Source organism: Heptranchias perlo, chromosome 9 (genome assembly GCF_035084215.1).
Source record: "Heptranchias perlo isolate sHepPer1 chromosome 9, sHepPer1.hap1, whole genome shotgun sequence".
NCBI classification, from domain to species: domain Eukaryota; kingdom Metazoa; phylum Chordata; class Chondrichthyes; order Hexanchiformes; family Hexanchidae; genus Heptranchias; species Heptranchias perlo.
In genome coordinates, this window is record NC_090333.1 from 52,375,304 (window position 1) to 52,402,523 (window position 27,220).

Below are 27,220 nucleotides of genomic sequence, written 5' to 3' on the forward strand. Positions count from 1 at the left end.
AGTTCCTTGCCCTAGTGGACATTCTACATATGTTAGCCCAGTATGTGTTCAATCACAGAGGGCATTGGAGTCAAGCCCGATCATACCCTCAACTAACATCTATACATGTGGCACCAAGAGTCACTGGATGGTGATTGGGGCTAGAAGCACAGTTGCTTTTTTCCCTCACCCTATCCATAAAGCTTAGAAACTAACTGTAGCATCATCACTGCCACTGAGATCAGCTAACTCAGCACAGATCTGGGATTGAGCCTAAGACTTGGCTGGTCTGTAAGGCTCAGTTCCACACTGGGGGAGTGGGTGCATTTACCAACTGGAGGGACACAGTGTCAAACAAGTATTTGTTAAAAACTATTTTATACTGTTCTCAGTTGATAAAGACAGCAATGTGATCCCGAAAGATTGAGAAAGAGATGCCGACTAGCAGTTGAATACCTTCTACTGGTGGCAATAAAACTAGGGCATCCGCCTGCTCTTTACCAGAGCCTTGTGACTATCAACTGCTATGGAAACAATCATAGAAAGCCACTTCTGGATGTCTTTGTGCTGGATTTGGCTCAAGAGCAGGATACACACACATAAACCAGCTTGTTATTGGAAAGTGTTGGCCTGAAAGCTAACTATGTCTATATGAAACAAGGAAATCATTCACATATGTAACCAGAGTGGCTAATCTTAGGTTTAGTGTCAAACTCATACTCTGTTTGGCACAAGGCAATAATTCACAAGCCATGCATCTCATGTTGAATTCTTTGTGTTGCATACCTCACACAGCTCTGTATAAGAGGAATTTTATTTCAACAAGTGAGGGAAACTGTGCAAGTCACAAATGAGAATAAATATCACAATCCATTAACCTCCATCATGTATTCTGTTTTTTCTGTCTCTCTCCCCATCCACCCACCTACCCTGCTCAATTTTCTACCTTCCTCACTTGAAGGTGCTGGACAAGATAGAGCTTTGCTGTGATGCTCAGTAACAGGGCTCCACTGGGTGGGTGGTGGGGGAGGTACAGTTTCACTCAGGAGAGGAGTGGAAAAAAGTGGTGGAAACTTAGGTGGGAAAAATATGTTAGAAAAAAAAGTCTATGAGGGAAAATGGATGGTTTGACAAGAATATGTACATGTAAAAGGAAAGGTTGTGTATATGGTTGTAGTCTAGTTGGATGAAATGATATTCAGCTAAAGTATGTGCTTATGTGGTTTTCACTGGATAAACTCTAGAATTAATCTAGCCACACATTGGAGTTAGTAAGCCATAGTTCTTGCCAACTTCCGCCTAAGTCCTCTGAGCTTCAGTAACAAAGGTGTACCCCTGTAGAAGGGGAGGGTGCACTTCAGGTCAGGCAATGAGAAATTCTATGTAGCTTAGTTTGGATACACTTCAGCGTAGCGACTGGTCCCTGCACATATCAGTCATCAAAAAAATAAAACCTATACACAAGATTGGTGAAAATGTGTCCAAATATACATGATTGAATGCATAATGGAGTGATCACGATGGGCAACGATCCCAACTGACTTGACCAATAGAACACAGGGCCTTCCCACTGCCTAAGCCTAACCAATTCCCAGAAACCAAGACCAAAAAAAACTACCTCAAGCTTTTCACCTGCATTAGTCTCAGTGTGAGCATAGTCAAGCCAAGACACTAGAATGTATCGATACGCCCCTCCTGCAAACACCGTGCAATCAAAATGGAAAATGGCTTCCTAAAATAAATATGTGAATATATAGTTTGGTGAATTCACTGAATAAAAGTGGAGGGGGAAGTTAAACTGTAGTCGGGTGAGGTTCATTTTTTGTGAAATTACAATAGTGTGTACCTTCTGAACAGAATCAATCATACTTGGGGTCTCTTCATTGCACTGTGACAACAAAGTTCCAAGGTCCAGTGAATGGGGTCTGGCCCGCTTAGCCCCTCTGTCATGCAGGTGTACCTCGATCCTTGAGTGTTGTGTCTGAGATAAGCTAAGCTCGGACTTCAGTCGCTCAATTTCTTTGGCCATATTTACAATGAGCTCTGGATTAAAGTGTCCTTCTCCAGTCTGTGAAGAATTGAGCTCCAGCTGTTCTTTCAGGAGATTGATGATGGTCTTGGAGTTTCTTAATTTCACTGTTAATTTTCTGATCTCCTCACTGAGGCCCCATACATCGAGGTTCTCCTTCTTTCCTTCCTTCCACCACGCCCGCAGTGTCAGGTCCTCTCCCACACTGTCCTTCTGCTCGGCATTTTCTACGCTCAGACTAAGTAATGCACTTCTGTCAAAGAAAGAATACAAATTAGAATGAATGAGAGCACCAGTGTTTAATATACCTAATTTTTGCAATCCTGTCTACCTATGGACTATGTACAAACCAGACAGGTACACTGAAGGGCTATCGTGGTTATCAACACCACTCTACCCCTCCCTATGGACAAGCTCTAGTATTTCAGACAATCAACAGCCTTACCTTCAAAAGCCTCTTTAAAACCTGCCTCTTCAACCATGCCTTCATTCACCACATCAAACTGTTTTCCTACCTCCTGCTCAGTATCTATTTTTCCTTTTTGTGAAGCACTTTGGTATGTTTCTCTATGTTAAATACACCATAAAAATGAAAACTGCTGTTGTTGTCATCTAGATCCTATTATGGGCTAACATTTGTCCAGTTTATTGAAATCAGATAATGGGTGATTGAGACACACAACAGCTCTCCACCTCCAAACCCTATTGTAGACTATTGTAGATCTAGTTTACTTAATTTGCTTAGCTGACCCATTGTCTATGTGAGAGATACATTCCAAACCCCTCCCCCACACCTCTTTCTTATGAACTGTTACTAGTCCAGTTTATTTAAATGATTAACTAGTTAATCCATTAACATGGTCACAGTTGGAAGTGAGAGGCATGGTCCTATATGGAAACAGCAAACAAAAAGGAATTGGTTCTGCATTCTAATGAGATTGTTATACATTATACATAGTTTACATTACTCTAAAACACTGTGCTTCATTCGATACTTTTATGAAAATTGAATTGTGAGACACTAAGAGCCAATTTCAACGTCTGGGCCTCATTAACATACCGCTGGCCAACTTCCTGAGTAAAATGGACTGGAATTGGCAGGAAGCAGTTGCCAAGCATTAAAATCAGCTGAGCTCACGGTAAGTGCGGGGTGGTGTTCTAGGGCGGTCAGCGGTTTGGGAAGGCGGGGGGATAGAATCCGGGGCAGGAGAAGCCTGCCCCCCTTGTGGGGCACAGAGGAGCACTCCTGTTCATCCTGGCCCCACAAAGGAAAGAAATAAACTTACCTGGAGGGGCCCCTTCCCCTGCTAATCCTCCTCCCGGTAGCTTTAGCCTGTCAGGAAAGCCACAGCTACTTTCCATCTCAAGCCAACGTTAAAATGGCAGTCAGTTGCCGATGATGTCATCGGGACCTGATCTGCGTATTTAAGGAAGGACTCCACCGGCTTCAGGCAGGTGTCCATGGCACCTACAGTTTAAAATTGCAGTTGGTGAGATTGGGACAAAAGGCAAAAGGGTAAATCTCCAGCTCCATTTTAACTTGCCCCCCCCCCCCCGCCCCAGGCGGTTTCCTTCAGGCTATATAGGCTAGATTTGAAAAAGTCACAATGGGGCCGATTTTCGGATGGCCGAGCGGGTGCATTGGGGGCGGGGGGCTCCTGAAATGGCGGAATCTCAGAGCGGGTTCGGAGCCCGGCTCCAACCTGCTGACTTCCGGGTTCCCCAATTACGCGTTCAGGTGCGCGCGCAGCTCCTGCGTGCGGGACTCCCTCCGGCAATTAAAGCCGGCGGGATGCTACTTTACATAGTATTTAGATAATTGTAAACAATTTTACAACACCAAGTTATAGTCCAGCAGACCTCATTGAGTGGAGATTTTGGCAGGGGTGCAATTTTGAAGGATCCTCAGTGTGTTTCCCGAGCTGTGGGAAACACTCCCTGTTGCAGCAGACATGTTTCAGTCAGCAGCCAGCGGGAGATGGAAAGGATTATTTGACAGGTGGGGGGAAACCTCATTTATTGCAGCAGGGCACTCTGTCGCTTCAGACAAAGTTTTGGCTGCAACACCTTTGTCTTTCCACTCAAAATTCTTAATTTATACCCTAAACTCTGCTGTACAAACACATTTACCTACTTTGCGGAGCCCCTCAAACTCACACTGTCAGGATGGGGGGCACCATGGCTGCATTCATCACCTCATCTGAGGACGAGCAACATCACCAGCCTCGCCAGGCACCTCCGCCACGTGGAGCTCCACAACACAGTGCTGCACCACAGGCACCTGCACAACAGCACAGAGGGCAACAACAGAGAGAGCGGCGTCGCAGGAGGCACTACCCTCGCCACAGGGTCTACAGACCGAGGCTCAGCTTCCTGGACCTCTCTGAGGAGCAGTGCATACGGAGGCTCAGAGTCAGTCGCCAAGTAGTCGCGGACATCTGCAGCCTCCTTCAGGCCGAGCTGGTCCTGGCTGGCCCGAGCAGCATCTTCTTACCTGTCGCTGTCAAAGTCACCACTGCCCTCAGCTACTTCACCTCCGGATCATTCCAGGGTGCCACTGGGGACATCGCCAGGGTCTCTCAGTTCTGTGCACACAAGTGCATAAGGCAGGTCACCGACGGCTTGTTTCACAGGGGCTCGCACCATATCAACTTCCCCATGGACGACCTTAGCCAGACGGAGAGGGCAGTAGGGTTCCACGCTGTGGCTGGCTTCCCACGGATGCAGGGTGTAATCGATTGCACCCATATAGCAATACGAGCACCTCCACACGGGCCAGGACTGTTCATCAACAGGAAGGGCTATCACTCCATCAGCACTCAGCTCATCTGTGACCACCGCAAGAGATTCCTTCAAGTGTGCGCCAGATACCCTGGCAGCTGCCACGATTCCTTCATCCACCGGGAGTCCAACATCCTGCCCCTCTTCCACGCACCAAACACCCGCAAGGGCTGGCTCCTTGGGGACAAGGGATACCCCCTGCACACGTGGCTCATGACACCTCTGAGGAACCCCACCATCGAGCAACAGCGTAGATATAACGACAGCAACATCGCTACCAGGTCTACAATTGAGCATGTTATAGGGCTGCTCAAGATGCGCTTCAGGTGCCTTGATCGTTCTGGGGGAGCGCTTCAATACGCACCAGACAGAGTGGGATGCATTATAGTCGTGTGTTGTGCCCTGCACAACATGGCACAACAGAGAGGGGTGCTGCTGGAGGAGGCCCCATTCACATCTGCCACCCATATTGAGAAGGAGGAGGAGAAGGAGGACGAGGACGAGGAGGCAGAGGAGGAGGAGCAACCCATGGGCAGAACAGCGGCTTACCTGGCTGCTCGTGAGGCCAGGGAGTCACTGGTATGTGAACGGTTCTCCTAACATCAGACAGTGTTGAAGAGACCAGTCCTCACCACCTGAACAGAGGAGCGGCCACACAGCCCACTCCCCTGCCCCCTGCACAAAATAGTCGTGCAACTACACATACACCCACTGTAGAGTGACCCAATGGGTGGCATCAAGTGTGGGTGTTCATGGTGAACCTCATGAAAGGGATTTATTATACAAGCCTGTCAAGAATGGCCAAGACGTGGCAGTAGTGGTGACGATAGTAATATTTAATGTGTCATTAACAAAAATCAAATATAAATAAAAACATGACAAACCATCAAACAACCTTGTGCATCCCCTTTGTGCTCACATATCCTTCGCCTTACGCTTATGAGTACTCCTACGTGGTGCTTCCCCTGTGGCTGCAGCAGAGGTAGTGGCAGGTTGCTCTTATTCATACCTTGACCAATTAGATGCTTTGGGCCTGCGCCCTCTGGGTTTCGGTGCCAGTGAGGGCCCCTCCAAAGACTGCCCCACCTGCACCTGTGCAGGGGCAGACTCAACCACCTGGAGAGGAGGCAGCATTGCAGGTACTGGTTGAGAGGGGGGCAACGGGTGAGACGTGGGGGCGCTTTGAGTGGCGTCCCCACTTCCATGTCCCCTTTCGCCATCATCCCTCTCCTGGGCCAGGCCCACATCAGTCCTACCACCCTGCTGGACGACAGTTTGGAGGACATGTGTGAAGCCTTGTAAGGCCAGTGCCAGAGTATCTGCCTGCCTGTTTAAGGCGGCAGAAAGTTACTCACCCTGAGTCCGAAGGGCTGTTGTCAGGGCCTCAGTGGACTCATTGGTGAGCCGTGTTTGAAGCTCCATGCAGGCTAGCCTTCCCTCCATCGCAGACATTCCCGCACTTACCAGTGACACTATCTCAGAGATGCCCTTACGTCCCTGTGACAGTAGCTCAGAGATGCCCTCCTGTACCTGTGCCACCATTCCACTCATGTGGGAGTTGGACTCTTCCATCCTCTGCGCGATTGTGGAGAGTGCGCGTGGCACCTGTTCCAGCACCTCGCAAATATGCTGCTGCCCCTCGATCATTGTCCTTTTGAAGGATGACCCCCAGGGTTCAGCATCTGTGTCCAGCTGAGCAGAGCCTAGAGAAGAGTGCTCCCATCGACGTGGACTCTCCACAGCTGCCCCTGCCACGAGTGTCTGCTTGTGCTCACGTGTGTGGTGACTCACCATGTGTGACCCCAACTAAGTGAGGACGGGGACCCACCGAGGTGTGTGTATCTGCGCTGGTGGATGGCTCACTCAGATGTGACGGTGCCCCCTCAGAGGCCGGCAGGTCCTCTGAGGAATCGCCCTCCGCCGTCACGGCGGTCGCTGAAGGCCCTGTAAGAAAACAGAAGGCAATATTAAGCACGATGACAGATGTTGAGGTGCTGAAGATGGCAAGGCACGTTGACATCATTTGCTATTGTGAGTGCTGAATGTTAAAGTTCTGTCACCAGCCGTTTGTCGGGTGGCAGTCTCGGCGCCCCCAAGGGACAGGCACTCGATGGTGCGGCTTAGTTCATGAGCCTCCTGCTCCGCGTCCATGAGGACAACCAGATGTTGCAGCCCCCCTCCGGTCTTCGCTCTCTCCCGTGCATTCTGGGCTCTCTTCTCCTGTAAGGGGAGAAAGTAGAGAGGCTTGCGTGAGGGATGGTGATGTGGCCAACTGCTGAATGCATTGGTTTGGGTGAGGCTGACCGTGAAAGAGATGCATCAGAGGGCGAGTATGAGACAGAGCCATAACATTATATGAGGACTGGGTTGAGTGGTAGTGGTGGGATGAGTACTGGGGAGGTGAGTAAGTGCAGGTAAGTTGAGGATGAGGTTTCAGTGGGTGTGAGGAGTGATGTGATAGAGTCGTGTTGGCAGTGCCGAAGGAGTTGTGGGGTGGGGGCAGTGATGTGGAAGACGGAGTGAAGGAGAATGAGTAAGTGTACTCACTTTGGCTGACCTAGTTAGGTCATTGAAGCGCTTCCTGCACTGGATCCATGGGCGGGAGACATTGTTGCTGCTGGTGACCTCCTCTGCCACCTCGAGCCAGGTCTTCTTGGTGGTAGAGGCAGGCCACTTCCTCCTGCCTGCTGGGTAGAAAATATCCCTCCTCTTCCTCCTCACCCCATCCAGTAGGACCTGGAGTGAGGCATCGGTAAATCTGGGAGCAGCCTTTCCCCTGGTCTGCTCCATTCTGTACTTTTGGTTGTTTGCTGCTGGAGCAGCATTGGAGGACTGCCCCTTTAAATAGGGCTCCTCTAGATGACAGCCTGTGATGCGGGTGTGCAGGTTGACGACGGGAAACCCGGAAGCCATGGTAAGTGGCTTCAATTTACCCGCGATCGCGTGGGGAATGGACGGATTTTACTGGGCGGGTTACCCATGCGCCCAGTCTCCCCCCCCCCCGCCCCCTGCTGCCATCTCGCCTCCCTGGTTATATCGGGGCCAATGTGTTTTACAAATTTCTCAGCTGCATAAATCACTCACTTAACCAACTTTGTTTGACAAACTATGAAGAGCCTTTGATCATACTCGATCTGAAGTAGTGTTCAGTTTTGGGCACCAGGAAAGATATATTGGCCTTGGAGGGGCTACATTGTAGATTCACTAGAATGATATCAGGGTTTAAAGGGTTAAATTGTGAGGACAGGTTGCATAAACTTGATTTGTATTTCCTTGAATTTAGAAGGTTCGGAGGTAATCTAATCGATGTGTTTAAAATAATAAAATGATTTGATAAGCTAGATACAGAGAAGCTATTTCCTCTGGTAGGAGAATCCAAAACAAGGGGACATATTCTTAAAATTAGGCATGAAATCAGGCAGCAGTTTTTCACACAGAGTAGTTGAAATCTGAAAATCACTCCCCCAAAAGGCTGTGTATCGTGGGACAACTGAAATTTCCAACACTAAGATCAAAAGATTTTTGTTAGGTTAGGGTTTCAAGGGATATGGAACAAAGGTGGGTAATTCGAGTTGAGGTACAGATCAGCCATGATCTAGTTGAATGGTAAAGTAGGGTCGAGAGGCTGAGTGTCCTACACTCTTGTTCCTATGTTCCCTTGTTCCTGCAAGCTGTTAGTGAAAGCCATTTTGGATTCAAGACTCAATCCAGGACTTGTGCACGTAATCTAGGCTGATATTTCAGTGTGGTACTGAGGGAGTGCTGCAATATTGGAGGTAACGTCTTTCAGATGAGACGGTAAACCGAGGCCCTGCCTGCCTGTTTCAAGAAGAGCAGGGAATTCTCCTGGTGTCCTGACCAACTCTCCTCCCTCAACCAATGCCACCAAAACAGGTTAGCTGATCATTCATTTATTTACTGTTTGTGGCACCTTGCTGTGCACAAATTGGTTGCCACATTTACCTACATAACATTAGTGACTGCACTTCAAAAGTAATGAATTGGCTGTGAAACACTTTGGGAACTTCTGAGGATGTGAAAGATACTCTATAATGGCAAGTTCTTTCTTCCTTATTGATTGCACAAAAGCTTTGCAACACACTATCAGTCATCAGTTAATCTATGTGCAGCTGGCAACAAAAGTTCCAAGTTGACCTATTTGTAAATGCTAGGGGGAAACTTTGGGAAATATTAGGCACGATTTTAACACTGAAAAACGGGTGGGGTGGGAGCGGGGGGTGGGGCATTCAAAATCGCACCCATTTCAGACCCACCCCCAACCCGCCTCCAATCCGCCCACTTCTAGTTTGCATGGAGGTGGGATGAGGGGTGGGCGACCAACCCGCTCCCAGGGTCGGGTAGGTTATTAAAACCTTTCAAGGAGGCTGCGGACCTCCATTTTTGCAGAGTTTCCGATTTCAACACCTGGGGGCCGGGATTCCCTGGCTTTCTTCTTCATGCCATGTGAAAGAAGGCCCGAAACTAACAGGCACAGTTTGTGGGCCCGGAGGAGCAGGAGTGCTTCCCCCAGGCCCAACAAGCCTACCTGCAACGACCCCCCAATGATCGCGGACTCCCCCGATCTCTGACACCCCCCACAAGGACCCCCGCGATGATCCCCGATCCCCTCCCCAACGATTGCGGACTCCCGCGATGATGTCCGATCCCAATACCCAATGATCGCGTACCCCTCCACGATGACCCCCGATCCCGACACTCCCTCCCCGTGACTGACCCCCGATCTCTCCCATGCCCCCACCATGTGCCCGCCCATGCCCCCCCACCCCCATCCATACAATCAAAGACTTACCTGAAGACTTACCTGAACGTGTCCTCTCCCTGGCTGGTCTCCCGTCTGACTGAGACCAGCCTGTCAATCAGCTGGTCAGCTGGACGGCAAACCAACAAGAAAAATAAAAGACGTCCTTACGTCAAAATCGTAAGGACATCTAGGAAACTAGTAATTCCAGGTTTCCTGTCCGCAATTTGACCCCCCCGCCCCTTCCCAGCTTGGGGTCAAAATCATGCCCATTGTGACTATCATTTTGAACCATTCTGAGCAGCAGTGTTTACGTTACTAATGGGCCCTTTCCTTTTGTGATCTCTGCTGAACTTAAAATTACTGTGTCATCTCACTGGGCTGCTGTTTTGGATAAAAGTCTAGGGAGCAGTATTCTGGGAATTCAGACTTTGCATTCATATCCCTTGAAACTAGTGCATCAAAATAACCCTGGATATGCAAAGAGGTCTCTCTAATGGCTAGAAACTTCTCCATTATTATATTTAACACACACTTAACTGTATCTGCAGGAACCACAGAATGCATGGAGGAGTTTTTAGCCATCAATCTCAATGGAATAAGATATCGTGAGGAGATTTAGCCTTAAGACTGCCACGGAAATCAAATGCAATAGATGAATGCATTTACTAATGGTTTCATCAAATTATTTACAGCCACAAACTCCGTTCACTCTCCACCGATTCCATCCCTCTCCCTGGCCACTGTTTGAGCATGAACCAGACCATTTGCAACCTTGGCGTCCTATTTGACCCTGAAATGAGCTTCCGACCCCATATCCTCTCCATCACCAAAACTGCCTACTTCCACCTCCGTACCATCGCCTGTCTCCGCCCCCGCCTCAGCTCATCTGTTGAAACCTTCACCTATGCAATTTGTTACCTCTCGACTCGACTATTCCAATGCTCTCCAGGCCGCCTCCCACCTTGCACCTTCCGTAAACTTGAGCTCATCCAAAATTCTGCTGCCTGTATCCTAACTCGGACCAAGTCCCGGTCACCCATCACCCCTGTGCTCACTGACCTACATTGGCTTCCAGTCCAGCAACGCCTCGATTTTAAAATTCTCATCCTTGTTTTCAAATCCCTCCCTGGCCTCGCCCCACCCTACCTCTGTGACCTCTTCCAGCCCTACAACCCTCCAAGATTTCTGCACTCCTCCAATTCTGACCTCTTGTGCATACCCGATTTTCATCACTCCACCATTGGCGGCTATGCCTTCAGCTGCCTAGGCCCTAAGCTCTGGAATTCCCTCCCTAAAACTCTCCGCTTCTCTACCTCACTCTACTCCTTTAAGACGCTCCTTAAAACCTATCTCTTTGGCCAAGCTTTTGGTCACCTATCCTAATATCTCCTTATGTGGCTAGGTGTCAAATTTTGTACGCTCCTGTGAAGCCTCTTGTGATGTTTTACTATGTTAAAGGCGCTATATAAATGCAAGCTGTTTTTGTTGTGATCAATTTTTCCCTGGAGAGTAGGAGGTTTGGGGTGATCTTATAGAAGTCTATAAAATAATGAGGGGCATAGATAAGGTAGATAGTCAAAATCTTTTCCCAAAGGTAGGGGAGTCTATAACGAGGGGGCATAGATTTAAGGTGAGAGGGGAGAGATACAAAAGGGTCCAGAGGGGCAATTTTTTCACTCAAAGGGTGGTGAGTGTCTTGAACGAGCTGCCAGAGGCAGTAGTAGAGGCGGGTACAATTTTGTCTTTTAAAAAGCATTTGGACAGTTACATGGGTAAGATGGGTATAGAGGGATATGGGCCGCAGGCAATTGGGACTAGCTTAGTGGTATAAACTGGGCGACATGGACATGTTGGGCCGAAGGGCCTGTTTCCATGTTGTAAACTTCTATGATTCTATGATTCTATGAAATAATCAATGGGTGAATACATCACATGCAACACTGCAAACAGCCTCAGCATTCCTGGACTAAATACAGGAAAAAGCAGCCCGATTGCAGTCCAGGGCATATGTGGATGTCTAATGGCCAAGAAGTGAAAAAGCCAGCAGCATCTACCACTGCGTGGCTTGAGCCAGTACTGCTTGTGCTGTTTTGTCTCTCGTTTCCAGTATCTGCAGTATTTTTTTTTTTGTAAACAATTTTACAACACCAAGTTATAGTCCAGCAATTTTATTTTAAATTCACAAGCTTTCGGAGGCTTCCTCCTTCGTCAGGTGAACCTCCTTCGTCATCGTTCACCTGGCGAAGGAGGTAGCCTCCGAAAGCTTGTGAATTTAAAATAAAATTGCTGGACTATAACTTGGTGTTGTAAAATTGTTTACAATTGTCAACCCCAGTCCATCACCGGCATCTCCACATCATTTTTTTTTTGGTAGAGCATCCTGGGATGGGTATGCTATATACTCATTGGTATGCTTAGTTTAAATGCAAGTTTAACAAAGACAAAAAGGTTGCAATAAATATCCCACTCCATGTCTTCCAATTTGTTCTATTATTGTTTGGCTCTTTAAATTATCAGAAACTGTCTAATCCATTTATCATCTTTTTCTCAAAATACAAACTGCCAAAACTCACGCCTCATCATGTGGCAAGGTCTGTTATTATTGGTTAGTCAATTAATTGACTAGCAGCAATTGGTAAACCTGTTATTGTTTTAACTGACTGCAATCTGATTGTGTTAAAAACAAAGGGGATTAATTTGCAGTATTTAACTGTCAGCACAGTTCTTTGATGCAGTGGATGGATCAATTACAATCAGAATGGATGCTTAATCATTTAGTTTAAATGAACTGTCTGTCTGGGTGTGGTTCTACAAATCTACTCTTGGGTTAAAGGCATCTGTACCAGGGACTAAATGTGGGAGCAATTCTTTGTGATGGAGAGGATATGGAGTTGGAAACTCAACTCAGGGTCAAATAGGAAGTCGAGGTTGTGAACAGTCTGGTTCAGCCTGAGACAGTGGCCAGGGAGGGGGAAGAAATTGTGGTAAGGGTACACAGTTTGTGGTGGGGGGAGGGGCTGAAGATGATGGGTTTGGTTTTACCAATATTTAACTGGAGGAAATTATAGCTCATCCAAGACTGGATATTGGACAAGCAGTCTAACAGCACAGGCAGTGGAGGGGTTGAGAGAAGTGGAGGGGTTGAGAGAAGTGGTGGAGTGGTAGTTTCCGGTGTCGTCAGCGTACATGTGGAAGCTGTCCCCATGGTCTGTGAATGATGTCGAAAGGGGCAGCATATAAGTGAGGAAGAGGAGGGTGCCTGTACCTCTGTACAACAGCATCTATTTAGCTTGGAATCCAGCTAAGTCTGTGCCTAACAAGCACAACGTTCTCTGAACCATATGAATGTTAAACAGCACCAGGCTTGACTGTGAAACTAGGGCCCCTTAATTCAATAAATAAAACTCGCAACATGTACGCTACCTCATCTGAGGCACTGATGCGTAGCCAGATGCCTCAATCTGTGCCTTCAGCTCCATCAGCTCTTCTTCGACCAGTTCCTTCTGCTCCATCAATCCCTGCATTTCAAGTTTCATCTTCTGGACTTCTTCCAGGGTCTCTGCGCTCTTGGCTAATGTATCATGAGGCACGGTGCTATTCTTTATTTCTCCAACCCCACTTTTAAGTCCAGAATCAGTTATAGTTTTCTGTAAAGACCAAAAGATTGATTTGCAGTTTGAGAGATTATTCGTTACAAATAAGAAGAAAATACAGGGATCCCAAAGGGCAACTTAGGTAAGATCCTTTAAGAGCTGGAACTTGATACATATGTTTTCTGTCCCACTTTAATCACTGGTCCCAACTTTGATGTCCCTTTGTGCTGGGTTAGCTGATCTCATTTTGGGCAGCAGCGAGGATGCTACAACACCCCTGGGTTAGGGAGGGGAAAATTGGCTAAGATTTGCATTCCTGTTCGCTGTCCAGCCAACCCCTGCTGGAACTGCACATTTGTGATGCCTTCATGGTCAAGCAGCCTGCCAACACTCACTGACTAGGCCCACACACGAAGAATGGGCATGTTGGTGAGATACCAAAAGGCAACAGGGGAAATGTACTCCAGTGGGAAGTCAATGCTCTTCAGGAAAGGAGGTGGGAAGAAAGGAGAAAAGAAGAGGAAATACATTTTCAAAAAAATCAGGTGCAGCGTTGTCAAAATTATTGTATCACTGAGTTAGCCACTGACCAAAATAAAAAAGTAAAGAAAATACCTTTCAAAATGCATCGTCCTTAAATGAAAAAAGAAACATCTGTAAATTTGAACAATGTAAAATAGAAAATAAAATTTATTTGAACACAGATGTGGAATTTCGATTTATTATCCTTCAGCTCAGCCTCCTTCATGTGATCAGTGATCTCACCGTACACAGCACCACCCTGTGGTGATGACTTCTTCCTCCCTGAACAATTTAACATTCTACCAGAAACCACTCAATAGCTGCCAGAGGTCGCCGCATTGACCTCTGTTGGAGAAAAATCTTGGGAGGGGGGCAGGTGGGAGGCAAGGTGTTGTTTCAATTGGCTTTTTGTGCTCAGAACAAGTTTTACTAAAGCAGATTCAGCTGCAGCATCTGCTATTACCTGGTGGTTCTGCTCCACAAGTGTTCGATGCTCATTCAACACATCATGATGGGAGCTGTCTGCACATTGAGTGCTCCAATCACTCTCAGCATTCTCCATGCGGTGCTCTAGGAGAGTTCAAGACAGATGCAAGTCATAAATATAAAAAAAAGGATGACAATATCAAATGGTTAATCTTCATTTAGAATATTTAAAGAATAGTACAAATTAATAATACTTGCCAAATGAACAAATAATGAAAACTATTCTTTTTTTTAAAGAGTCTTGGTTAACCACCACCAACATGAGACCATACAAGTTTTTAATTCAAAATAATCCTTGCAAGGTGTTCTGAAATGGTAACTCTCATCTTCTCTGTAGATTTAAATATTAAAAGGTTTTGTTCATGATCCCTGCTTCATGCTGTTGATTAAAAACAGTCAACCCCAGATTCTTGAATAACAAAGCGTTTCTTGCTACTGTGTTCTCTGGAGGGTGGAATGTCAGCTGGAGTAAGATATTATAACCCATCTTATTTTCGTTAACAAGCTAAAGTTGCTGCAGTTGCATTTCTGGAATCTCTAATTGGGCTGTGCTGAAAGCAGATGCTTTGAGCAAATGAATCAGACCAACCACATCAGTGATAGACCACCCTGCTCTTCTCTCAATTGCTCATCAAACAGCAAGCGAAAGCAATTTAAATGCCACCAAGAGTGCAACAAATTATTTTAAAGGGGGCATCCCCTATCGTAATGGTGAAATGTCCAGTGAAAGCCACTTAGCCGTGCTCAAATACAGAGCAGTACACAGCAGCAGAATGGGTGATATTACAGCTTGATGTTTAGAGTTTTTTTCATGTAGTTTGTAGTTTGAATTTAAAAAAATCTGATCTGCTGGATCACAACAGTTTGTGTCACAGCATATATAGTATCTATCTCATTGCAAAATTTTACCCAACTGTCAGTGGGTGGCACTTGAGCTGGGGTTTCATAGCAAGGCGCTCCAGCAAACGAAATAAATCTGACAGTTCTACAATGTGGGCGACGCTATCCTTTTAATAGATAGCACGGCAAGAAAGTATTCTGCAAAGCAGAAGCAGAAGTGCATATTTTCAGAGCGTATAAGCACAAGCAGGACACCACTGTTCAATATTAATGGGTTTACTAGCAATGGATCAGGATTCACAATTGTGACATCTCCAGCATGATCACTGCAACGCTAAGTGCATATGCCAAGGATTTCCAATGTAAGTGGGTATACCTGGGATTTGTAATTTAAGTGGGTATACCAGGGGTTTCCAATGTAAATAGATATATTTGGGGTCTACAATGTAAATAACTATAGTCTTCGGCCCCCGCCACAGACTCCATACCCTAGCCACCGATTCCATCCTCCCCCCCGGCCACTGTCTCAGGTTAAAACAGACCGTTCATAAAGTTCCATTCAATCCCTAGCTGAGCTTCCCACCTCTTATACTCTCCATCACAAAGACCGCCTACTTCCAACTCCGTAATGTCGCCCTCCCATCTCAGCCCCTCTGCTGCTGAAACCCTCATTCATGCCCTTTTCACCTCCAGACTCGACTATTCCAATGTTCCGCTGGCCGGCCTCCCATCTTCAACCCTCCATTAAATTCAACTCATCCAAAGCTCTGCTGCCCGTATCTTATCCTGCACCAAGTTCTTCTCACCTATCATCCCTGTCCTTGCCCATCTACAATGGCTTCTGGTCCCCCAACACCTCCAATTTAGAATTTTCATCCATGTATAAATCCCTTCTTGGCTTTGTCCCTCCATATCGCTGTAATCTCCTGCAACCCTACGACCCCCGTTCCTCCAGCTCTGTTCTTTTGCACATCCTCCCCTCCCTTTGTCCCACAATTGGTGGCCATGCCTTCAGTCACCTAGGGCCTATGCTCTGGAATTCTCCGCCTAAGCTTCTCCGCCTCTCCACCTTTAAGATCTTCATTATAATTCACCTCTTTGACTCAGCTTTTGGTCACCCCATCCAATATCTTTTTTGGCTCAGCATTCATTTATTTCTGATTACACCCCTGTGAAGCATTGTGGGATGTTTTCCCATGTTAAAGGTGCTAAATAAATGCAAGTTGTTGTTTGAAATGTCATGGTTTGCAGTTTAATTGGATATACCAGGAGTTTTCAATATAAATGGGTATATCAGGAGGTTTCTAATGTAAATGTGTAAATGAGGGGATTTCTAACGTAAATGTGTATATCAGGGAGTTTCTAATGTAAATGTGTATATCAGGGAGTTTCCAGTGAAAATGTGGATATCAGGAGGTTTCTAATGTAAATGTGTATATCAGGGAGTTTCTAATGTAAATGTGTATATCAGGGAGTTTCCAGTGAAAATGTGGATATCAGGAGGTTTCTAATGTAAATGTGTATATCAGGGAGTTTCCAGTGAAAATGTGGATATCAAGGGGTTTCTAATGTAAATCAGTACAACAGGGGTTTCTAATGTGAATTAGTATATCAGGGGGTTTCTAATATAAATCAGTATATTAGGGGGTTGCAGTGCTAATTTGCATCCCATGGTAAACTGACAGTGTTAAACTACAAAGTGCTTTGTGTGTGATCTGTTATCTGTGGACAATCTGGATAATTCCATTCACATTATCAAAAATCCAACTATATGATTGCAGTCATAAGACAGAAAATACTGGAAACAGGGTGCAGGCCGACCAGCGTCTGAGAGAGGACAGGTTCCTGTTTCAGGTGGAATCCTTCGGCAGAACTCTGGAGTCACACCCGAAATCATGGGGGTAATTTTAACCTAATCCACCCCGCGGGAAACTGACGGGATCAGCTTGGCTGCCCATTTTACACCCCGTCCGATATTACTCTCCACTGACTTGAAAATCAGAGGCGCATTATTTTATTATGCTTAGCAACACAACAAAAATCAGGTCACTTAATATCTACATTCTTGGACTATTATTTATGTGCTTCAATTGAGTTTAATACATCATTATGGTTTCCACAAATAAGGGAGTTTCAATTTGGTATTTGCTTCATTTGCGTTCTTTACACTTCTCAATAATTGTATTTTGATGCTATGTAGCTTAAATTTTAAAATATAAAAGGTGTTAGCATCTCTGCAACATGGGGTGGGGGAAAGAAAACTAAGTTAGCACTTAACACTCTTCCATCATCTCCCAACTCCTGTTACTGCAAATAGAAATCGTGAAGGTTGCAATGTTGAAAGAAAATTGAAACATTTGGGAATGCTGCGCCAAAGGTGGAACAGGATTGAAATTGACCTTCAAAATCAGGACTGATCAACGGAAAAACTGAAACATTAACCTGTCTTTTCTCTTTCAGATGTTGATTGACCTACTGTGCATTTCTGCAACTTTTGTTTTATTTCATATTTTCAGCATTTATGGCTTTTCTTATTATCTCTACTCTGCAGTCACGTTGATTATTGCTTCTGCATAGCAAGGGAGGGAGACCAAATTAAGAAGCCCATTTCCTCGACTGTGCATGACCTTTATGTTACAGAAAAATTCCTCAGCCAGCTTTTAGAGACAGCCTTGTGAGTACCACCACCTGTAACTCAGCCTGAGTCTATAACAAAATACTGGTGAGATTTAAGGCAGCATTCCTGAAGCTCCTGTTGTATTTCTGTCCACTATGAAGTGCTTGACCCCTCTATTCCTATTTTTAAAAGTATCTAAGAATTATCTGATCCAAGGGTAATGGTAAGACCATCACAAAATTCAGGTACGTTGCCTGCTCTTGATCACTATCTTGTGACTCCTGCTGGAAACTGTGCGTTTGTGTGTGTAAAGAATCAGGCTTGACTGTGGTGTGTCCCTTACTCTCCCCCCTGGAATGAATACTCTGATGACTCTAGTAGGGTTACCAACTCTGTTTGGACATATTCCTGGAGATTTAATCACATAACCTCCTGCCTCCAACCGCACTGTCCCACGTTCCCGCCATTGGTTGCCCAAAACGTCAATCCTCCCGGCGCACGGTCTTCCCACATCAATTGGAAAATGAGCAGACTCTTCATTACCCAATTGGTTTTATTCTTGATTGTCAGGCAAACAACCTTCTTCCTCATCGCCAATATTTTCATAACTAGTAAACAAGAAAGCGTACAAAGAAAATGAAAGAAAACACAATTTTCTAATGCCTCTATGATTTTTCTCCTGGGTTGCTCACAGCAGTATCCAGGAGATTAATCTTTAATTCCTGGAGATTTCAGGACAATCCTAGAGAGTTGGCAACCCTAGTCTAGGCCTACTGAAGAACAGAACTTGGTGGCTGGTCCCTATACAACTAAGCCCCAGTGCAAAGAGGAGGCAAGAAAATTGAAGAGGAAAACACTAAGTGTCCTGCATGTAGCTAAACATTTTATATATAAAATAAAATATTTGAAACTGAATTATACAGGTGTCCATTTAAGGGTAGATTTTCCACTTGTGTGCTCTTGGCAGGGAGCCTTGTCCACTTGGAATGCATATCATGAAACTGCATACACACAGCCCACAATTTTCTATCTATTAATTTTAATGGAAGGAAAAATCATGAGCTGCACATATGCACAATTTCCTAAAGTGCGCTCCCAGTGGGCGATGCACTGCATTGGAAACATGCAAGTTTTCTCTTTAGTCTACATGAGCTTTCACATTTGTGACACTTCCACATGTGATGTTTAGTGGATATACCAAGGTTTAGCAATATAAGTGGGTATACTCTGGATTTGTAATGCAAGTGGGTATAACCTGGGCTTTGCAATGTAAGTGGGTATACCAGAGGTTTCCAATGTAAGGGTGTATACCTGGGGTTTGTAATGTTAAGTGTGTATAACAAAGGTTAGAAATGTATGTGGGTATACCTGAGGTTTGCAATGCAAATGGATATACCAGGGGTTTCCAATGTAAATCATACTCACTCATTTAACTGATCCGCAGTCTCATCCTTTTGTCTAACCGCCTGACACTAACAGACGCTATACCGTTGTACATCTGTTATCACTCGAATGGCTTCTGTTTTTGTGTGTGATGCAGCAGGCAGGGTTCTCTGCCTTTAAAACTCTGCCCTCCTTTTAAGCTTGAGTAGCATTGCTGAAATCCCCGTCACGAATTACTATCCAAGCAAACACAGCACTCACAGGGAACAGGATTCCAGTTCAGTGGTGTTGTAAGTGATGCAAGATGTTGACCTCACAAAATATGAAGGATGGGATTGGTATATTCTCTGCAATAATCACAGATTTGATTGCTGTGTGTTTTGCTTTGAAAGCCATACATTATTCTGGAACACTGTGCTGTGCACGGCCTGTCCACACCACATAACAATTGAAATCCATATTGCTATTGGAATACCAGCAGTAGCTCCCATTTACCATGTTGTGTTGTGGGTCCAGCAGGAATTGCTCCAAGTGTTCTCACTCTTCTCTGGAAGGAACTTATTCATACTGTGGTACGGTCCACAGATGACAGTCGCTCTCCACAACATCACCCAAATGGCAATGCTTCAAATATGAGCCTAAACTGTGAGTGTTTGCAGGCTGTTTGAACAACGGCAGCATGAAGCCAAGTCTAATCCTGTTCTCACTCAACACTCTACATGTGCACTTTCTAGCAGAGATCACTGGATAACCATCAGGAACAGGAAGCCTGGCTGATTTTCCTTCCCCACCTCCCCCCTCCCACTTCCTAGCCAAGGGGCACTAAAGCCAATTGGCCCAGCAGCTGGCTCAGGTAAGATTTGCTAACCCAATAATAATTGGGAACTGAACCCATGACCTTCCAGTTTCACACTAGGCGACTGAGCCATTGGGATGCCTGAAAATCTGTTAACTGAATGATATTTCTTTATCTTGGGAAGTTCATCCAAAGATTGTTCCTATTGCATGTGGAAGAACTTGGTTCGGAAGTACATTAAGATGATATTTTATTGTGAACAAAAAGGCATCAAAACAGACAGACTATAATCGCTCTCCTATCACAAACTATCAGTACATACAAACACAGAATAAACCTGAACAGGGCATATTCTTATTGCACACAGTCCGACTCAGCTTTAGGAGCATTTTCCACCATTCTCAACGTTTCCTGGACTGAAGGTCACAGTTCAAAATACTGACAGAACTCTACAACCTTCTAATATTGATCACAGTGTGATTTCTGTACCTGTCTAATGGGAAATATCATAAAGTGGAAGCAGGGTTGGGCACTGCCCCATCATGTTCTCCACACTAGATATCATTCCCAGGCTGTGAGGGTGGTCAGGTAAGTAGACTACCTGTTCCTCAGCCTCCAGCAATGCTATTCTAGGAAGAAGGCCTCTTGTTGACTTACCCTTTGAATACTCCCCATGTGGGGAATTCAGAGGCTACATACCAACATCCTATCACTTAATACCAACCCACAAATTTTATCTCCTCCCCTCCTATCCTCTCCCAAAGACATTGACACCTTGCTGGAGTAAGGTTCCATGGCTCCAGTTACCTTCCAATAATTCGCCTATGTGGCCTTTACTTACACATGAGCCTTGACAGTGAGTGTCAACAGGCTTTGTAATAGGGGGTTGACGGGCATCACAGCCAAGCCCAATCCTATCTTCACCCAACATTCACACATGCACATTTCCAGCCAGAGTCACAGGACAGCAATTAGTAGTTGGACCTCTGATCAATATTCCAATCTCTAACCCCAGAGCAGAGGTCAACCTCTGTGCCCCTACCACCACCTCAGCTAACTCAGCATAGATCAAATCTGAGACCTTCTTGGTCTTTATGACAAAGCAGCTCTTAGCTGACAGCATGCTTAAAATGATCTAAAATAAATCTATTTACTCTCATTACACTTTCAACTTTGGTGTTGGAAGTCTTTTTCAGCTACTTAAATGGTTGATTAAGGTTGGACAGCCTAAGATAGATTACAATACCAGAGTGTTAGTGCAGCAGGCCAGCTCCCTGTCCTTACAATGGCTCGAGAGAGAGACCTGGGGCGTGATTTTAAACCACAAGAACGGGTGGGTTGGGGGCGGGTAGGAGTTGAAAATAGTTGTTTTTTGGGTCACGACCGCAAAATTTTTGGACTTGGCATTCCCAGTGGGAAGCCTGTACATTTCCGCGCCAACGTTAAACCCGGAAATAAAGCCGGATTGCGGTTGCGACCCAAAAAACAACTATTCTCAACTCCCACCTGCCCCCAACCCACCCATTCTTGGGGTTTAAAATTTCCCCCCTGCTTTTATTTCATCATAATGTGCCAGTTCATTCTACTTACTATTAGTCTGCACACAAAGTTGAGGAGACCTTTAAAAATGTCTACTCTATTGCTTCAGTGATGACCTAGCTGGTAAAGGCTAAGACATAAAGAGCCGAAGGCCCCAAATGCAACTCCTGGTCTGCACTGGTGACCCTTGTTGAAAGGTATGTGTGTGTATATGTTAAGTTAGAACAGGATCAGGCTCAATGATAATGGCCTCCACAGTTGAATAGGATTGCAACACTCAATGCCCAGGATTATGCATAAAGAATGCTAATTCTGGAGGCCTGCCAGATCGAGTGGAACTGAACCCAATCAAAAATCAGTACTTTCAAATGAGTAGAAAAAAGGGAGACATTTGGAGAAATTGTCTACCCTGTATCAGTCAGTGATTTGTATAGTGCTGACTAAATTAGAACAGGAAACCATTAGGACAGCTTAATTAGTGTTCAACATCTCTTGTGATGATCCGAAAGTATGGCCAATGCTATTTTCATGGACCTACCACTGGGCAGCCAGAGCCCCAGCCTGAGCCAGATGGTAGGCCTTTTTCATTTGCAAAACTGAGCCCTGTGACATACATATATCCATTTTAGTACTCAACTGTGCAGAGTGTAAGCTTGATGGACCCTTAGATTAAATGATTTGAATATATTCCATTATAGTAGACACTGTACATGTAGAAGAAGGCGGCTTTGATAGGCTGAAAGGCTTTTTCCCATTTCATGCTTTCTAAGGTTCTTAAAAGTCCTGACATGTAGCTGGACGTAGGCCGTCAACAAGTAACTTTTATGTCATAATAACAAAAAATATTGAGGTATTTTGAGTACAACTGGTGCTTCTTGGAGCCTGTATATTTACCACTGGTTCCTTCATACAATACAGCAGGGCGTGGAGGGAGGGGGAACAGCCTTTGGCACTTTTGAGGTTGTCATCAAAGCAACAGTTAAAATCATCCACAACTGCCAGTGAGTTGGCATTCTTACACACACAGCCACCAAATGTAGGAGGGTATGTTCCTACCTGAAACAAATTCCCCATGTGTTGTGGGAATGAACTGTGATATAAAGGGTCCCTGTCCTTCTAATAAAGTGCATGTAAAGGAACAAGTCAAGGTTTGTCAAATACTCAGCCCAATGACATAAACCGTATCAAAGTGCATCAGGAGAAAAATGGTGCTCTTCTGACTCTTCACCAAACAAAACAAGCATTTTGCAAGATATTGTTTCTTTCATGAAGATAGTTCTCCTTTAATTAGCAGGTGTGTAATTGGTCATTTTTCACTTACCCACCAGAAGCACAAAATTAAATCCTGTTCCAACATTTCCCGTTTACAATACAAATCAGGTCCAGATGGGAGTCTGGCATTCAGCACCACTGCTTCGTTTTTGCATCCTCGCCTTAGGATATTTCCTGTCTTCTTGGAATGCTGCAGGTGCCATTGGTCTCTAACAAAGATCACGAGTCTGGAAGGACTTGGGTGTTTCTTTGGAACTAAACGAACATCGGCAACTTGCACTTTAAAGGTGTGCTATAGATGCAAGTTGTTAACATAGAAGACAGTCCAAGACACTTCATAGGTAGGGGCCAGACCTGGCCAGGAACAGAGTTTGGAAGATGGCGCAAGGTGCAGTTGAAAAGATAGATTTTAAGTATTCTTTTGAATGAGGGGAGATGCAGTCAGTGTCTGATGCTCCCCCATTGGTATTCAGAGTGGGCTTTAAGCATCAACAGAGAATGGAGAGGTGCAGTTGCAGCTCGTGTTCCTGCCATAAACATGGAGGTCTGACTTAAGCACCAGAAACCCTTGTCGGCCTCCACTTGTGACCTTGCAGTCCAGAAAATTACAATGTAATTTATTATTGTTTACTTGATTTTATTCAAAATGTAACAACTTTTTCAGTAACAATCTCCTTATGCTTGGCACCAGATGGTACAAATGTAGATGAGGAAGACATGAAATTTTAGTGAGGAGAGATTTTTTTTTAGGTTAATTAAAAGTTATATGAAATAAAATGCCACTGGATTCAGTTTCTGGGCTATGGCTATGACTTCAGAAATTACTGATAATTTTTCATCTATCCCAACTCCACAATGGAGGTAGAATACAATAAAATCCAGAGTGAGAAAAAGCTATCCAGTCCAACAAGCCCCCTATTCAGAGTTCATATTGTCTTAGACTGCCCCCACCACCTGTTGATCAACCTACTTTAAGGAACATTAAGCTTATTCCTCTACCTCCCCTGAAGGGTGAAATGTACAAAGATACTAAATGAAATGAGGACTACCACATGTAAAGAGCTCCATTTTCAGAAAGTGCTTCACTCACTAAAGTGGTAAACTGGTCTTGCAATGTTGTAAGGCCAATGCTATAGTTGCGGAAGGGTAAATTTGAGTGCATTTGCAGATCCATCTTACTTAAGGGGTTGGAGGTCAAAGATGCAGACTATGTTTCATATAAATGCTTATTTTTAAATGTATTTTTTTTAGTCAGCAGGATATAACCTTGCAATCTTGTTTACTTTCTGCAGGAGTTCTGCCACGCTCTGTACGCAACAAAACTAATGCCATGAATTCCACCTTAGTAACAGTCGTGGCCATCCTTGTGGTGCTGAGTATTTGCTGTGAGTGGCTGAAGTAAGGGATCCTCAAGGGAAAAAAGAGCCCACCTCACCAATTGAAAGTTGTGCTTGCAATATGACTATTGTTTTTGAGGGACGTCTGGAGGCCTGGAACAAATCTAGGGTCAGTAGGCCCCTTTCTCTTCTGCTATTCTCAAAATAATTGTGGCACAGTTTCTAATCATCTGTAATGGTCAGTGATGATGAGAAACCTGGCTGGGCTCAAGATTGGGGGAAGCTGTTCACACCTTCCACTGCAGAAGCAGCTGGTTGGAGATCCAGTAACAGAAAGTTTACATGAATGCTCCCAGACAGAGTTGAGTTGTCCATTCTTTTCTGTGGAGACGCCTTCTCACACAGACTGGAACATCATCTTCCAATGAGGCAACCGCGAGTTCCCCAACATACACAGTTGAAGAATTCAAAAAGGAAATGGGCAGATTCCAAATGTGGAAGAGGTAAAAGATACAGGCTCAACACCAAGGCAGCAGAGAGATGAAAATAGTCCAAGCCAATCCTGAACATGGACTGAACAGGCCACAGTGGAAGGTCTAAATAGCCTCCTGTTGTTCCTATTTTAAGATATACAGATGTACTAGAGTGGCAAATTCAGTCATTACAGCTTAACCTACAACTTTTTAGCTGTGGCTGCATAGGATCGGTATTGCAGTTACATGTGTGTAAATACACACACACACAGTCAGTAAACACTTTCCTTTAATAACATGCTCTGATATAACCTGCATTATTTATGGTTGTCTGACCACTAAAACAGGCCAGAGATACAACATGCTTTGTGTACACTGGCTCCTGAAAACATACAAAGGGGCTCGCATACATACAGACAGGAACCAAGAACTAGCTATATATGCAATGACTGAATACTCTTTTGAAAAGATAAACTCCACTATATTTTCATTGTACACAGGCTGGACAGAAAGGCATGACTCGTGAGTAGAAGAGATTGAAGGTACAGTACATAGCCTTGCTGCCTGCACACTGCTGGACAGTGACAGTAAAAACAGCCACACACTTAACATGCTGCAGCTGAATCAGGACAATCATACAGTGGAATGCCCATCCACCTCAGTTTTGCCCCCGCAATAACCAAACAGAAAGCCTAGGACAGCAAAGTTACCATCTTTGAATTATTAATGAAAATTGTGCAGTCATCTTTTCATTTTTCCATTGCTTGTTGCCCACAGGCACAAGAAAGATGAACTTGATTACAAGGTGAACCCTTTCTATCATTGCAGACTAAAGGTTAACCACACAGACTGCTGTTGACAGTGCAGATATTTCACCCTATGGAATCAGCAAGATTATTTACTTTGAAAAGTGTGCACCTGAAGTACAAATAGGACTTCCAACTTAATTACAAATCCACTGTTTAACACTGATCTCGGAAAACTGTGGTCAGGGTTTGTTTTACAAGCCCCTTGAAGTATCACCTGCTTTCTGTCTAAGTGCAACTTGATGACATCAAACAACAATGATCAGCTTTACCTTTTGGTTCATTTGGTAAGTGCACAGTCTTGTGTAATACTGAGCTATATGGATCAGGAATATCCCAGGATGAATTCCTGATTTATGCTCAGTTACATGATCTCAGCCAAGATGGCTTTAGGGGTGTTACAATTGGTTCCAACGCCCTTAGGTTAAAGACCCTTCTTCCCCTAACTTTCTCCTCTTTACAGTCCCCCGGCTGTGAGATTTGTTGTGGGGAAAATGCTGGAGTCTATAATTAAGGATAGGGTGACTGAACACCTCGAGAATTTTCAGTTAATCAGAGAGAGCCAGCATGGATTTGTGAAAGGTAGGTCGTGCCTGACAAACCTGATTGAATTTTTTGAAGAGGTGACTAAAGTAGTGGACAGGGGAATGTCAATGGATGTTATTTATATAGACTTCCAGAAGGCATTTGATAAGGTCCCACATAAGAGACTGTTAGCTAAGATAGAAGCCCATGGAATCGAGGGAAAAGTACAGACTTGGTTAGGAAGTTGGCTGAGCGAAAGGCGACAGAGAGTAGGGATAATGGGTAGGTACTCACATTGGCAGGATGTGACTAATGGAGTCCCGCAGGGATCTGTCTTGGGGCCTCATTTATTCACAATATTTATTAACGACTTAGATGAAGGCAAAGAAAGTCTCGTATCTAAGTTTGCCGATGACACAAAGATTGGTGGCATTGTAAGCAGTGTAGATGAAAACATAAAATTACAAAGCGATGTTGATAGATTAGGTGAATGGGCAAAACTGTGGCAAATGGAATTCAATGTAGACAAATGTGAGATCATCCACTTTGGATCAAAAAAGGATAGAACAGGTTACTTTCTAAATGGTAAAAAGTTAAAAACAGTGGATGTCCAAAGGGACTTAGGGGTTCAGGTACATAGATCATTGAAGTGTCATGAACAGGTGCAGAAAATAATCAATAAGGCTAATGGAATGCTGGCCTTTATATCTAGAGGACAAGAGTACAAGGGGGCAGAAGTTATGCTGCAGCTGTACAAAATGCTGGTTAGACCGCACCTGGAGTACCGTGAGCAGTTCTGGGCACCGCACCTTCGGAAGGACATATTGGCCTTGGAGGGAGCGCTGCGTAGGTTTACTAGAATGATACCCGGACTTCAAGGGTAAGTTACGAGGAGAGATTACACAAATTGGGGTTGTGTTCTCGAAGGTTATGGGGTGATCTGATCGAAGTTTATAAGATATTAAGGGGAACAGATAGGGTGGATACAGAGAAACTATTTCCGCCGGTTGGGGATTTTAGTCTAAATATTAAATATTAGAGCCAGACCTTTCAGGAGCGAGATCAGAAAACATTTCTACACACAAAGGGTGGTAGAAGTTTGGAACTCTCTTCCGCAAACGGCAATTGATACTAGCTCAATTGCTAAATTTAAATCTGAGATAGATAGCTTTTTGGCAACCAAAGGTATTAAGGGATATGGGCCAAAGGCAGGTATATGGAGTTAGATCACAGATCAGCCATGAACTTATCAAATGGTGGAGCAGGCACGAGGGGCTGAATGACCTACTCCTGTTCCTATGTTCCTAAACATAAGAAATAGGAGCAGGAGTAGGCCATATGGCCCCTGGAGCCTGCTCTGCCATTCAATAAGATTATAGCTGATCTTCGACCTCAACTCAATCGCTTGATTCCCCTAGAGTCCAAAAATCTATCTATCTATCTCAGCCTTGAATATACTCAACGATTGAGCATCCACAGT

At 44.8% G+C, this 27,220-nt stretch overlaps 1 protein-coding gene across 12 annotated transcripts in view; it reads right to left on the bottom strand.

Annotated features, from left to right (window-relative positions):
• The window catches only part of pde4dip (phosphodiesterase 4D interacting protein), a 432,228-nt gene that overhangs the window by 98,174 nt on the left and 306,834 nt on the right, over positions 1-27,220 (bottom strand). For 11 of the 12 annotated variants that reach the window (XM_067990444.1, XM_067990443.1, XM_067990437.1 and 8 more), the window contains 3 exons: positions 14,130-14,236; positions 12,975-13,198; positions 1,826-2,261 (listed from right to left, as the gene is read on the bottom strand). In XM_067990444.1, coding sequence (XP_067846545.1) covers positions 1,826-2,261; positions 12,975-13,198; positions 14,130-14,236 — 767 coding nt within the window. The remainder of the gene's footprint in view (positions 1-1,825; positions 2,262-12,974; positions 13,199-14,129; positions 14,237-27,220) is intronic. The other variant, XM_067990435.1, reaches the window with a different exon arrangement.